General features: G+C 37.9%; 1 protein-coding gene across 1 annotated transcript in view; it reads right to left on the bottom strand.

Annotated features, from left to right (window-relative positions):
• Positions 1 to 15,303, bottom strand: part of LOC150076513 (muscle calcium channel subunit alpha-1-like) — a 1,171,392-nt gene that overhangs the window by 846,727 nt on the left and 309,362 nt on the right. The window contains exon 10 of the mRNA XM_090387375.1: positions 8,273 to 8,433. Within this exon, the coding sequence (XP_090243501.1) occupies positions 8,273 to 8,433 (161 nt within the window). The remainder of the gene's footprint in view (positions 1 to 8,272; positions 8,434 to 15,303) is intronic.

The raw sequence follows: 15,303 nt of genomic DNA, 5'->3' as shown, positions 1-15,303 counted from the left end.
TACTATATTAGTATTAGCATTTAGCATTAGCCCTTGCTAATGCTAAATGCTAATGCTAATATAGTAAATAAATTTAACAAGTTTGAACTACAGGCTGTCCTCATCAGATGTAAATTACATCTGATGAGCGTCCACGTGGGACAAGCAATTACACGTGTTGTGCAAGAGTTACTAAAAATACAAACAGGCACATATTTAATTGTTTATAAACTAATGCACGGCATATCTTGGAAGCAAATAAGCATACATTGGAAACATAATCTTGGAAGCTACTAGGCTTTTCATACCAACAAAGAAATATTGTTCAAGATTTAGGCCTAAATGGATGTCAGATGAACTAATTAGACATGTGACAAAAAGAAGAAAAATGCATGGGACACATATAAATTAACATGTGACACAGAAGGCTATGTTCGATATAAGCTTATCTGTAACCAAGTTAGAAAGGAGGTTAGGCAAGCGAAGGCAGATTCTGAGAAATCTTCGGCAAAGGATGCAGAGAAAAACAGCAAGGAGTTCTTTACTTATGTAAACTCTAGAAGGAAAGGGATAAATCAGATTGGTCCCCTTGATATCGATGGTTCAACTGTTCATGATCCTGCTCAGGTAGCTAACAAACTCAATCAATATTTTGCATCTACATTCATACATGAGGAGTTATTCAAGAAGGGGAATGCCATAGATGAAGTAAACACTGGCAGTGAGCTAGATGATCTTGTAATAATTGAGAGTAAAGTGGAGGAGAAATTGTTGAGGATAAACATAAAAAAGGCACCTGGGGTGGGGATCTATCCAGTTATATTAAAGGAGGCAGCAAAGGAAATAATCAAACCCTTAGCCATAATTATAAGAGCTTCCCTGGACTCAGGGGAGGTGCCCATGGACTGGAGATGTGCAAATGTGATCCCAATCCACAAAGGAAGACACATAATTACAGACCTATTAGTTTAAATTCTGTTCCAATGAAATTAATGGAGCCACTGGTTAGATAGGCATTGCAGAATCATCTAGACAAGACTTCAGTTATACCTCCGACACAGCATGGGTTTGATAAGGGAAGTCTTGTCTGACTAATTTAATTGGATACTATGATGTAGTCACAAAGGAATTGGATGCAGCAAAGAATAACTTTGATATTATATATTTGGACCTTAGAAAGGCTTTTGATACTGTTGCACATGGAAGACTGCTGCACAAATTGGAGCAGTGTGGCATTGGTGGCAAATTGTTGCTATGGATAAAGGGATGGTTGAGTGGGAGAAGACAGAGAGTTGTAATCAATGGACACTTCTCTTCTTGGACTAATGTTATTAGTGGAGTCCCTCAGGGTTCAATGTTGGGTTCTTTGTTGTTTTCTGTATTTATAAATAATACTGATGGTATATCAGGCTTAATGTCCAAGTTTGGAATGATACAAAGGTTGGCAGGGTTGTTAATGACACTAATGACAGTATGCTGCTGCAACAGGATCTAGAAAAGTTGAGCAGATGGGCTGAGAGGTGGAAAACGAAGTTTAACATTGACAAATGTAAAGTACTACGTATGGGAAGCAGTAATCCCAGAGTAATGTATCAACTCTTTGGTACCACACTGACAATGGTAGAGAATGAAAAGGACCTGACGGTAATTGTGCAGGCAGATATGAAGTTTTCTGAGCAGTGCAGGCACTCTGCAAGAGTAGCTCATGGTGTCTTGTCAATGATATACAGAAATTTTTCTAGCAGGGATAAGGAGATGATTATCCCCTTGTATCATCTCTAGAGAAAAGTTTCCGGCATCCCCCTGCCATACTTCTCCTTCAACCCATGCATGGTACTAAGTACTATAGGTTTTGATACCTTTCGTGTTTGGGGTTTTCATAAAAAAAATAAAATAAAAAAAATAAGGCAATGGTCAGGCCACACTGTGAGTACTGTATACAGGTCTGGAGGCCTCATTTCAAGAAGGATGTAGAGCTGCTGGAACGAGTACAGAGTAGGGCAACAAGATTAGTGAACAGAACAAAGGGTTGCTCTTTCAAAGAAAGTCTTAAGTTTTGCACATTACAGTGTCTGGAGACTAGACACCTCAATCAGATCACCTCGCAGGTGATATGATTGAGGTGTATAAAGCATTGAATGGTTTGAGCATGCTCAATGCTGAGGGGATTATTCCTCTTGATCAGAATAATCACCTGAGAGGGCATAATATCAAATTGAGGAAAGACGGTTGTAGGATAGATGTGTGGAAGTTTGCCTTTAGTCAGAGGGCGGTTGATTGCCGAAACAAACTTCCATCTGTCATTGTAGAAGTTGATAGCTTAAATAGATTCAAGGCAGAACTTGACAAACCTTTGGAGAGAAGGGATGGGTGAAATAAGGGGATTTTATTTGGGTTTTTTTGGCTGATGCTATATAAGCTTGCTTTCTTGCATCATATGCCCTTGCTAATGCTAAATGCTAATGCTAATATAGTAAATAATTTAAGAAGTTTGAACTACAGGCTGTCGTCCTATAATAGAAAAATGTGGTGTCACTCTAATACAGAGGATACAGAATTTGAATATAGTGTTTACAATGTGTACCCACAGCACACTTGGCTTGGGGGGAATGAATTTGGATAAGAAGCATATAAACTAAAATCTTGTAATACTATAGTAGACAAAAGTTGCTGCTGTATTACTGAGTCAGTGCACATAACATAGATAGTTTGACTATTGATGATCCTGCTCAAGTAGCCGATAAACTGAATGAGTATTTTGCATCTACATTCACACATGAGTAGTTATTCAAGGAGGGGAATGTCAGAAGTTTATCAAACTCTAACAGGGAGATAAGTTTTTTTTTAATAACTGAGAGAAAAGTTGAGGAGATATTGTTGAAGTTAAACATAAAAAGTGCACCTGGTATGGATGGAATCTATCCAGTTATACTGAAGGAGGCAGCGAGGGAAGTTAGCAAACCTTTAGCCGTAATTATGAGAGCATCCTTAGATTCAGTGTAACTGATAATAAGGTAACATTAGTTACCTTATTATCTAACATATATCTTAGTTAGGTAACGTTAGTTACCAAACTAATGTATATGTTAGGTAACATTAGTTAGGGTAACAATAGTTACCCTAACTAATGTTAGGGTAGCTAATAATAAGAGGTCCAAATAGACTGGAGATGTGAAAATGTGTCCCCAATGGACAAAGGGGGTTTCATAGGGTGACACAAATAATTACAGACCTGTTAGTTTAACTTCTCTTCTGGGGACAAATAATGAAGTCACTGGTTAAAAAGGTGATACAGGATCACCTAGACAAGACTGCAGTAATAGTTCAGACACAGCGTTGCTGCCTATTAGAATAAGCAGCGGCATGGAGCGAGGGGTGTATGGGGTTTCACGGACTGATGGCAGTCATCGTGAAACAGGTGGGTATATGGGATGTGTTAGGGTAACTAATAATAAGAATAGGTACATGTATACTTGCATGTATACCAATTCTAGAAGTATAGTAAATAAATTTGATGAATTTGAGGTGTTGGTCAAGACATCAAAGGCGGATATTGTTGGGATAGCAGAGACGTGGTGTCACACAGATATAAGGAATGCAGAACTGGAATTTGGGGAGTACAATGTGTACAGAAAGGATAGACAGGATAGGAAGGGAGGAGGTGCTATGCTGTTAATTAAGAAAAACATAAAATCAAAAGAAGTTCATCCAGTTGATATAGATGAATAGTGCACTGTTGAGTCAGTTTGGTGTGACATAAGCACTGCAAAAGCAAAAATATGAGTAGGAGTGTGTTATAGGCTTAATGACTCGAATGAGTACAATGAACAATTGTACAGAGAAATAGAGCAGGCTAGTAAATCAGAATGTCTTATAATGGGGGATTTTAACTTTCCCAGATATTGACTGGAACTTGTGGGATGGGCACTCACACACTAGTAAGACTTTTGTGGATTTATTGGATGATTGTTTTCTGTAGCTGCATGTTCAAGAGGCAACCAGAGAGGGTAATTCTCTTGATCTGGTTATCAGCAGTGATCATTCGTGTATTAAGAATTTGCAGATAAAGGAACCACTAGGTGGCAGTGATCACAGTGTACTGATGTGGGATTTACTTAAAGACATAATTACCATCAGGGGTAAAGGAAAGGGTTTTTGCTTCCGTAAAGGTGAGTACAGTGGTCTCAGACAGTTTTTAAATTCTGTACAGTGGGATCAACTGACGATGTTACCAACAGTAAATTCTAAGTGGGAAACATTCAAGAAATTAATCGTGGATGCTACTAAAAGTTTCATACCTATTAAGAAATATTGTTAAAGGTTTAGGCCTAAATGGTTATCAATTGAACTAATGAGAATTGTGACAGAGAAGAAAAATGCATAGGATGCATATAAATTATCAAGCGACACAGAAGCCTATGGCAGATATAAGCTAGTCTGTAATCAGGTCACAAAGGAGGTTAGGCAGGCGAAGGCAGATTACGAGAAATCTTTCACAAAAGATGCTAAGAAAAACAGCAAGGATTTCTTTACTTATATAAACTCTAAAAGGAAGGGGATGAATCTGATCGGTCCACTTGACATCGATGGTTCGACTGTTGATGATCCTGCTCAGACAGGAAACAAACTGAATGAGTATTTTGCATCTACATTCACACATGAGTTATTAAGGTTTGAAAATTACAGAAGGTTATCGAATTGTAGCAGCATGCTTAATGATTTTGTAATAACTGAGAACAAAGTGGAGGAGAAATTGTTGAAGTTAAACGTAAGAAAGGCACCTGGGGTGGATGGGATCTATCCAGTTATATTAAAGGAGTCAGGAAAGCAACTAAGCAAACCCTTAGCAATAATTATGAGAGCATCCTTGGACTCAGGGAAGGTCCCCCACGGACTGGAGATGTGCAAATGTATCCCCAATTCACAAAGGGGGATGGACACAAGTAATTACAGACCAGTTAGTTTAACTTCTGTTAAGGGTAAAATAATGGAGTCACTGGTTAAAGATGTATTGCAGGATCATCTAGACAAGACTGCAGAAATAATTCAGGCACCATGGGTTTGTTAAGGGAAAGTCTTGTCTGACAAATTTGATAGGATATTATGATTTGGTTACAAAGGAACTGGATGCAAAAAATAATTTTGATATCATATATTTGGATTTCAGGAAAGCTTTTGACACTGTTGCACATGGAAGACTATTGTACAAATTGGAGCAGAATGGTATTAAGGGTAAGTTGCTACAATGGATAAAAGGATGGTTGAGTGGGAGAAGACAGAGGGTGGTAATTAATGGGTGCATCTCTTCATGGACTAATGTTATTAGTGGAGTCCCACAGGGTTTGGTGCTCTGTTGTTTTGTATATTTATCAATGATATTGATGAAGGTATATCAGGCTTAATGTCTAAGGTTGGTAGGGTTGTTAATGACAGTAATAGTAGTGTGCTACTGCAACAGAATCTAGATAATTTGGGCAGATGGGCTAAGAAGTGGCAACTGAAGTTTAACCTTGACAAATGCAAAGTACTGCATATGGGTAGAAGTAACCCCAGAGAAACGTATCAACTGTGTGGTACTACACTTAAGGTGGTAGAAAATGAAAAAGACCTGGGAGTAATTGTGCAGTCAGATATGAAGTTTTCTGAGTGGTGCAGACAGGCTGCCAGAGCAGGTCATAGGATCTTGTCAATAATATACAGGAATTTTGCTAGTAGGGATAAGGTGGTGGATAAGTATAAGGTCAGTCCGTACATTGAGTACTGCCTATAGGTCTGGAGGCCTCACATTTTAGGAAGGATGTAGCATTGCTTGAGCAAGTACAGAGAAGGGCAACAATATTGGTGAGGGGAATGAATGGGTACTCTTAGCAAGAAAGGCTTAAGCCTTTCTTTTGAAGAAAGCATCTGGAGACTAGGGGGCGATCTGATGGAGGTGTATAAGGCCTTGAATGCATTGAACAGGCTCAATTCTGATGACATTTTTCCTCTTGCTCAGATTACGAACCTGAGTGGATATAAATTCAAATTGAGGAAAGACAGTTGGTCAACAGATGTGCAGAAATATGCCTTTAGCCAGTGTGCTACTGCAACAGAAGGTAGTTAATTCCTGAAACAAACTTCCATCTGTCATTGTGGAAGTTGATAAAATTTAAAAATAAATTCAAGGAGGAACTGGAAAAACTTTTAAGAGGGAATGGATTTGTGAAATAGCCTTTTTTTTTTTTTTTTTTGGCTGATGCTTCATTAGCTTGCTTTCTTGCCTCATATGCCTCTACTATTGCAATTTTTCACAAAGCTTTGCGAGAACACCACTTTATGTGAATGGTTTCTTTCCCAAGTGATGGAAAGAAAAAAGAAAGTTTCGTATTCTCTGTAGATGAGAATGCAACAAGAATCAACATCAACAACAATCAGTCATGAGAAAGAACATTATCTCACTGCTCTGTTGGCTCCCGAGAGTGCTCTGTCTGCACCAACCCAAAGTGGTTCAGTTGGGTTGTGGGGGGGGGGGGGGAAATTGAACTGAATGGATTCATAGCAAAAACCATGGAATGTCATTTCATATAGAGTTAAGTCTCCTTTCCCGAAGTCTTTTCCACACATCTGTTTTGAAATTAGCATTAGCATTAGTAGAGGCATATGATGCAAGAAAGCAAGCTTATGCAGCATCAGCCATAAAAAAAAAAAAAACCCACTTCCACTTCACCCCTTCGTTCGTTCGAAATACCTGTCCAGCTGAGCCTTAAATTTATTTAGGCTATCAACTTCCATGACAAGGGATGGAAGTCTGTTCCACCAACCAACTACCCGCTGGCTAAGGGCAAATTTCCGCACGTCTATCCTACATCTGTCTTTCCTCAATTTGAATTTATACCCTCTCAGGTGATTATTCTGAGCAAGAGGAAGAATCCCATCAGCATTGAGCATGCTCAAACCATTCAAGGCTTTATACACCTCTATCAGATCACCTCGCTGGTGCCTAGTTTGTTGTTATTCCTTGTTAAGGACAGGCAACAGGCATTCTGGGATATTATAAATCTTGCCTAACCTTGAATTACCTTTGAAGCATCTCACCATCCTACTGATGTTACAATAACTTTCCTACTGATGTTACAATAACTTTGAAACTATTATTCTTTAAATGTGCAAGGCTCTGCCATATATTGCTCTGAATTGTATATATTTTATTGTCTGAATTGTATTTATACTGCACTGCATTGAAATAAGAAGGAGCATTTTTAAAAGCACTTACAAAAAACCACAACACCTGCCAGTACTTTCTTGTTTAATCTGTATCTTATGTTTGGTGGGTGCAAAATTTAAAATAACATTAAAACATTAAATAAACCAGCACAGAAAGATGGCATTCATCTCGCAGATCTTCACCTCATCAGGAAAGACAAGACCTGACTGAAACAAAACAGCTGAAGGAGAACATTTCGTACTCCTGAGCCTTGCCAGAAAGCTGGACCTGGGCAGCTATGGTTCTATAGTATAGGGATTACTGAAAAGATGTCTTTTTGCCACATTTCTTTTTGTCATTTTTTGTACTTTTTCAGTCACAGTGGCTTTGTTTTGCAAATTCCCATCCCTCAAAAAATACTTGCTGCACAGGAAATAAGAGTCTCAGCAAACACATTTGTGCTTTCATAAGTGACTTTCCAAAATATCCATTCTGGTTTCTGTGCAGTGTAGTGTAAAATTATATATACAATTCATCCTAATTGCACATATATTCATATACTGCTCTCAAATATTCCAAATGTTTATGTTCTTCAGAAAGAAAAAATCTACACAGATGTATTTTGTACTGTATTTTTAATTTATTAGAAATGAGTGGTTCTGTAGCACTCTTTTACAGCCTGACTGATTTGTATGTATGCTTTGAAGCTTAAAATAATATTCTCAAATCATATTTAGATTTATCATTTGAAATTACTTCATGATGTAAAATTTTGTGTATTTATGAAATTTTAAATTTATGTAATTATGTTTAAAAAATAAAAACAGTGTTGTAACTTAACTTTTGAATGTACAATGTTTTTGGGAGTGCTACCAAATCCCAGGAGTTTACAAACTCTGGAATTCAAATTAAAGGAGTTTAAGTTTACTTACAGCAACTGGCATAACATTAATTATAATTGCACTTATAATATGAATTCAGAAAGTTATGCTATTTTAAGTTCCATCAAAAATGATATTTAAAATTTAACATTTGAGGTAAGAGTTAATAGTGTTCAAAAAATAACACATTTTAACCATTTATTCACACAAGTACATATTTAACACCCACCTTGAAAGTAATCTAACCATGGAGGCTGGCTATAATGTTCAGAAGCAAGAGTAAGTGTGTTAAGGAAAACCATTACAATAACTATCCAATAAAAAGCTTGAGATTTGACCATCTTACGGCAAGTTCTTCTTAGCTGACGATTATGCCTAGTTAGTTGTTTACTGAAAAGAAGAAGCTAAAGGATTCATCACATAAAAATTTTTAAGAAAGCAATATTTTTAAAGAAAACAGCAAATAGTAATAAAATATTATACAAAAGTCACCTAAGGTTATGATTTACCTTTTGAGAACATTCACAATACAAATAAGTAACCAAAGTCTGGGGGTATACAGTAATTACAGATTGCTGTATTCCAAATAACAGTGTTATATTTGTTACAATATGCCAAAAGGATATTCCAACAAATCTGGACTACCCATATTAACACTGCAGTGTTGATACAGGATTTAACAGTACAGAGGCTACTGAGGCCAAATTGCATCTGTTCATAGTTTATTTATAAGGATAGGATATCATTATAGTAATTTATAGGTATTAAATTATATAGTTTCATAAAGACCAATCTGCTTCAAGAAAAGTAAACGTTCTTCTAGATAAGCACCATTTCCAAGGAAATAAAAAGGTCTGCAAAACATTCCAACTGTAGAATAACTGGAAAGTGCTTGAGTGGATAATTAAAGAAAAGGGACACTCAATCAGCAAATGAGTGTATTGTGTATGGTTTCCTCAAAATAAAAGGAAGAGGTGTGCAAGATGGGTATGCCCAATTCTCAGTCTTGGCAATACCATTTCTTCTCATCTCTTTCATCAGAAGTCAGAGGGCTTCAGATCTTGCTTTATCTGATAAAGTTTATCGCTGGTATTGCTTTTCCAGATCTGTGACCAGTTATTGTAAGACTTTGCAAATGATAGCTTTATAATCAGCTTAAGGAACCAGGAGATGTGAGTAAGGCTGAAGGTTGAGGCTGTTAAGTAGCAAGGTTAGGACTCAGTTCTCGGAATGCCAGAATGGCCTGGGAACCAGTAAAATGTGACTGATTGAGTGGACACTGCAGGAGAGTAACTGTGCATTTCAAGGTAGGAAATTTTTCCTTATGGCAGAGAGAGAGAGAGAGAGAGAGAGAGAGAGAGAGAGAGAGAGAGAGAGAGAGAGAGAGAGAGAGAGAGAGAGTGTAAATTATGGCAGGCAAGACTGAAAGATCACTAATCTAACGAAGTGCTAACATCATGGTTCAACAAGGAGGTTGTAACTGTGAATGAAAAAAAAAACTGCCACAGCACCTATCATATTGTAATTTTTGGATCTATCCATATATACATGGTATGGTCATTTCTGGCACAAGAGCTACTTAGGCCATATTGCACCTATCAAAGTGTTGGAAGTAACATATGGTGACTGTAAGCAGAGTCAGAAATGATCAAACAGATCTATCCGTTTTAGGAAGTAGAAAAATTAAGGGGGATTTGCATCATTATCGATGATATGACAAGGTGTCAAAGGCTTCTCAAGATTTCATAGAAAACTGTATGAGGATTTTTGGGCATGAGTGTATAATGTACATTCAATGAGAATGTACTGGTTGGTTGATATGTTGTTTAATGGCACAAGGGCTGCTAAGGCCATATTGTGCCTGATTCTATTCAGTAGTGCAATTACCAGTTAAAATCTGTAAAATAATCCCTTCTGCTTTAAGAAATAAAAGGACTCAGCTAGATTTGCATTGTCTCCAATGAGATGGGATAATGTCAAAGGTTCTTGCAGATGTGAAAGCGATTTGAAAATTTTGTTTCGATAATTATTATAATGATTGCAATTTATTAGAATATGCCTCACCGTAAGTGTACTCTGACAAAATGTACAAATAGGTGGATCTTCCCCCTTGAGTAGATAAATATGCGTCCTAGACAGGATCACCTCCTCTTGCCTATTTGATTGCATGCTTGATGGCCACAACTTAGGTTCCTGTTTAAGTTGAAGCAGTTTATTGCCACACTGAGCCTGCCAGATTTGCAACCATTGCTCTTCACACACGTTTTTTATGACTGATTTGTAGTCTGTATATGGCACTTGGTAGATAGGAGATCATGCAATGATTGGATGTTTAGCGGCTTGATTTGCGTATTCATTTCCTTTGATGCCTACATGACCTGGTATCCAACAGAACAGAAACTGACTGATTGGTTTACAGCTTGTAACGCAATAATCTGTGATCTAATTTGCTTCAAGACAGGGTGGATTGGTTTGGATGGATTTTTCAACGATTTTATTGCACTCAGAGAACCAGAGTAGATCATAATTTGCTTCCTGGACAGATTAATCACGTGATCCAGAGCTATTTTAATCGCCCACAGTTCAGCAGGATAGACGCTGCATTCCTTTGGAAGGGACACAGAAGTAGAAAAGATAGAAGAAACTGCCGCTGCACCCACTGTCATACTTGTTTTCGAGCCATCGGTATATATTTGAAGACACCAAGAATTTTCTGCTACATGTGCAGCATGGAGTTTCCTGATGGTAAGGTCTGCTGCTTGTTTTTTTCCCCCATTGTTGGAATGAGAAGTCACAGACCGGTGTACAATCAGACCACAGAGGGTCGTGATTGCTCATTTCCTGAAAGACATTTACCCATATCTAGATTCCAACATTGTGTTAACTGTAGCAACCTTATCCCAATAGGCTTGTTTTTGTTAGGTTTGTTTTGATAAAATGTGGTCCACTGGGGCTCAAATAAGTATAGTGAGATAGGATGAAAAGGAAGACTCCGTATTTTTGCTGCATAGTTGAGGATCAACATTTTCTTCTGAAGATGGAGCGGAGGTTCGTGTGCATCTATATATAGACCCTGTACAGGGGATGTTCTGAATGCTCCTAAAGCAGTTCTTAGAGCACTGTGATGGATAGTGTCTAGCCAAGTTAGTGCACTTTTCCTGGCAGAGTCATAGATTGGAGCTCCGTAATCCAAGCGAGATCGGATTAATACCCGATATAGTCGAAACAGAGTGTATCGGTCAGCACCCCATGTCAATGAAGATAGTACTCGGAGGATATTTAATTTTTTCAAGCAAATGGTTCTCAGATATGTGATATGTTGTGAGAAGTTTAATTTATTGTCCAGGATTAGGCCAAGACATCTGATACTATTGGAAAGAGGTATGGTGAAATTTTTAATATGTAGTTCAGGCTCAGGGTGGATCTTATGTTTTTTACAGAAATGAATACAGTTAGATTTTTGTGCTGATAAGCAGTAGCCATTGCAAGACATCCACAGCTCAATTTTGTTAATTGAGATCTGAAGCTGTCTCTCAATAGAATTCATAGTTTTTCCTTGGCACGAAATAATGAGGTCATCTGCATAGTGATATAATTCTACTGTGCTTGGAATATCATGGATGATATTGTTTATTCTTATTAAAAATAGCATAGGACTCAAGGTAGATCCTTGAGGGACCCCCTCCTCCTCCTCCTGTATATGAATTCTAGAAAGAGCATTTAGATGACTAACCTGAAAGGTTCTGCCCTTGAGAAAGCTCTGAATAAACAAAGGAAGCCTGCCTCGTAGACCAAAGGTGTAAAGATCCCGTAGAATACCGAAACGCCATGTTGTATCAGAGGCCTTTTCTAAATCGAAACTTACCATAATGAGGTGGTCATTTCTGACAAAAGCATTTCTGATGTTTGATTCTGCTTTGGTCATCATATCTAATGCAGATCTATTTTGCCGAAAGCCATACTGATTTTTATGTAAGATGTTATGTGACTCAAGAAACCAGGTGAGGCACTTGAGAACCATTTTCTCCAGTGTTTTCCCCAAAAAACTAGTTAAGGAAATTGGATGATAATTTCCTGGATTAGAGAGGTCTTTTCCTGGTTTAGGGATGGCTAATACAAGTGAATGTTTCCAAGAGCGAGGATAAACATGTTCCTCAAAAATTCTGTTAAAAAATATTAAAAGAATTTATAAAGCAGTATCATTCAAGTGTTTTAGCATAATATAAAACATACCATCAGGGCCAGCTGCACTATTGGGTGCTTTGTTAAGAGCATCCTTTAACTTGGATATAGTAAAAGGCTGATTATATGCAAGAGACAGACCAGTGTTGAAATTTAACTTATACCTTTCTGCTACCACTTTAATTTGTTGGAATGAAGCATCATATGAATTTGCTGCTGAAATTTTTGCAAAGGTTTTAGCAAAAGCATTTGCTATTGTCTTTGGAGGAAGACAGTTCCTGTCCATTACAGATCAATATTGGAGAGGATGACAATGGATATTTGCCATTCAGATGTTGGATTTTTCTCCAGATTAATCTAGTATCGGTGTTTTTGGTGATAGTGGAAATGAACTTTTTCCAAGAATTTTTTTTGCCTCTCCTTCTTATTTGTCATGCTTTAGCATTTAGTTTCTTGTAATTTATAAGGTTAATAATAATGGGAAGAATGTGCTGGATTATGGGAAGAGAGTTGCAGTGCATGCACTGCGGAGGAGTGCTTCCTGTGAGAAGAAAAAGATGGGTGAGCTGACTGTGAACGATTCATGCTCTGGATAGGATGACTTCTTCCTTTCTGTTTATACAGAAACAGGAAGTCCATAACTGTGGTTCAGATTTTATTTGAATAAGCCATTATTGGTTGAGCTTACCATAGAAGTGTCCATTGTTCCTTACACATATTTCTTATATTGGATCTGTAGTCAATATATGAAACGTAGTAATCTTGTGATACTATGTTGGAAGAATGATTGGCTGCATAATCTGCTTTTTCATTCCCTGATATCCCAGTGTGGCCTGGGATCCAGCAAAAGATGACTACTTGCTGGTATTCATGGATATGCATCAGCTGAGTTTTAAAGGATGCGTTGGTGAGGAGGAATTCTGCAAGGCTAAAAGTGCACTCTGCGAGTCTATATATATTAAACTTTTTTAGATGGATAGATGCAGAATATTTTCTAAAGCAAGCTTGATGGCACATAATTCAGCTGTGTAACTGCTGCATTCAGTGGGAAGTGAAAGAGAGATGGTGGTATAGAGGAAGAAGGCTGCAGAACCAGCTCTACTCTCAGACACATTTTACTAAAATATTCATCAGTGAATATTTTAGTAAAATGTGGGTAATTTTGTATGTGAGCAGTATGGAGTTGATATTTGCAAGGGAATGTTTTGCTCAGTTTAGAAAATAACTGTCACACAATGGTTTAACAGAAGACCATGGAGGATCTGAACTGTTTGGTTCTTGAAGGACTTTGTCAAAATGTATATTCCAAGTTTGTGATAATGCCTGAAATCTGATACCAGTAGGCTGAGCTGTCCTGGGTTTATTTCTTAGTACATTATGAACTGTGGATCATTAAGTATTGGCCAACTTTAGACGTTGAATTTTAGCATCAGAAGTAACATCTGTCTCCTGAGGCTGAGGGGAAGATCATGGGCTTCAATATAAAGACTTTGCACTGGCAAAGTTCTATAAGCACCTATAGCAATCAGATAGGGAAAAGTCGTGATAGCATGCTCTCCATAGCAGAATCATACATCACAGCACCATAATCAAGACAAGATTAGTTTAAGGCCCTATACAAGTGAAGTAAGGTGTGATGATCTACACCACACGCCATGATGTAGAAGAGATAACTCTTAGTAAAAAAAGTTTATTTTTTCTGACAAGCAGTCCATAGATTTCTGACATATTCTGAGAAGTTCAATTTATTATTGAAAATTGCATCGAGACGAACGCTGTTCACAACTGTGATAGCATTAGCATTAGTAGAGGCATATGATGCAAGAAGACAAGCTTATGCAGCAAGGACCAAAAAAAAAAAAAAAAAAAGTTCCACTTTATCCCTCCATTCGTTCGAAGTACCTGTCCAGCTGAGCCTTAAATTTATTTAGGCTATCAACTTCCACAACAAGGGATGGAAGTCTGTTCCACCAACCAACTACCCGCTGGCTAAAGGCAAATTTCCGCACATCTATCTTACATCTGTCTTTCCTCAATTTGAATTTATGCCCTCTCAGGTGATTATTCTGAGCAAGAGGAAGAATCCCATTAGCATTGAGCATGCTCAAACCATTCAGTGTTTTATACACCTCTATCAGATCACCTTGCCGGTGCCTAGTCTCCAGACACTGTAATTTGCAAAAACTTAAGCCTTTCTTTGTAAGAGCAACCCTTTATTCCATTCACTAACCTTGTTGCCCTTCTCTGTACTCGTTCCAGCATCTCTACATCCTTCTTGAAATGAGGCCTCTAGACCTGTATACAGTACTCAAGGTGAGGCCTGTGACCATTGCCTTAAACAAGGGAATAATCACCTCCTTATCCCTGCTAGAAAAATTCCTGTATATCATTGACAAGACACCATGAGCTACTCTTGCAGCCCGTCTGCACTGCTCTGAGAACTTCATATCTGCCTGCACAATTATCCCCAGGTCCTTTTCATTCTCTACCACTGTTAGTGTAGTACCACAGAGTTGACAGTTGCTCTGTTGCTGTTTCCCCATATGTAGTACTTTACATTTGTCAATGTTAAACTTCATTTGCCACCTCTAAGCCTTTCCAGATCCTGTTGCAGCAGCATAGCTCCAGTAGTGTGCTTAACAACCCTGCCAACCTTTGTATTGTCTGCAAACGTGGACATTAAGCTTGATATACCATCATCAATATTATTTATAAATACAGAAAACAATAATGGACCCAACACTGAAACCTGAGGAACTCCACTAATAACATTAGTCCATGATGAGCATGTCCATTGATTACCACTCTCTGTCTTCTCTCCCTCAACCACCCCTTTATCCATAGCAGCAATTTGCCTCCAATGCCACACTGCTCCAATTTGTGCAGCAATCTTTCATGTGCAACAGTATCAAAAGCCTTTCTAAGATCCAAATATATAATATCAAAGTTATTCCCTGCATCCAGTTCTTTTGTGACTGTATCATAGTATCCAATCAAATTGGTCAGGCAAGACTTTCCCTTAAAAAAACCATGCTGTGTCCGAGCTATAACTGAAGTCTTGTCTAGATGATCCTGCAG

This window comes from Mastigoproctus giganteus, chromosome 13, assembly GCF_048544385.1.
Source record: "Mastigoproctus giganteus isolate SK-2022 chromosome 13, ASM4854438v1, whole genome shotgun sequence".
Taxonomy (NCBI): Eukaryota; Metazoa; Arthropoda; class Arachnida; order Uropygi; family Thelyphonidae; genus Mastigoproctus; species Mastigoproctus giganteus.
Note: the sequence above shows the minus strand (reverse complement) of the source record. Positions and strands in the feature narration are given on the sequence as shown.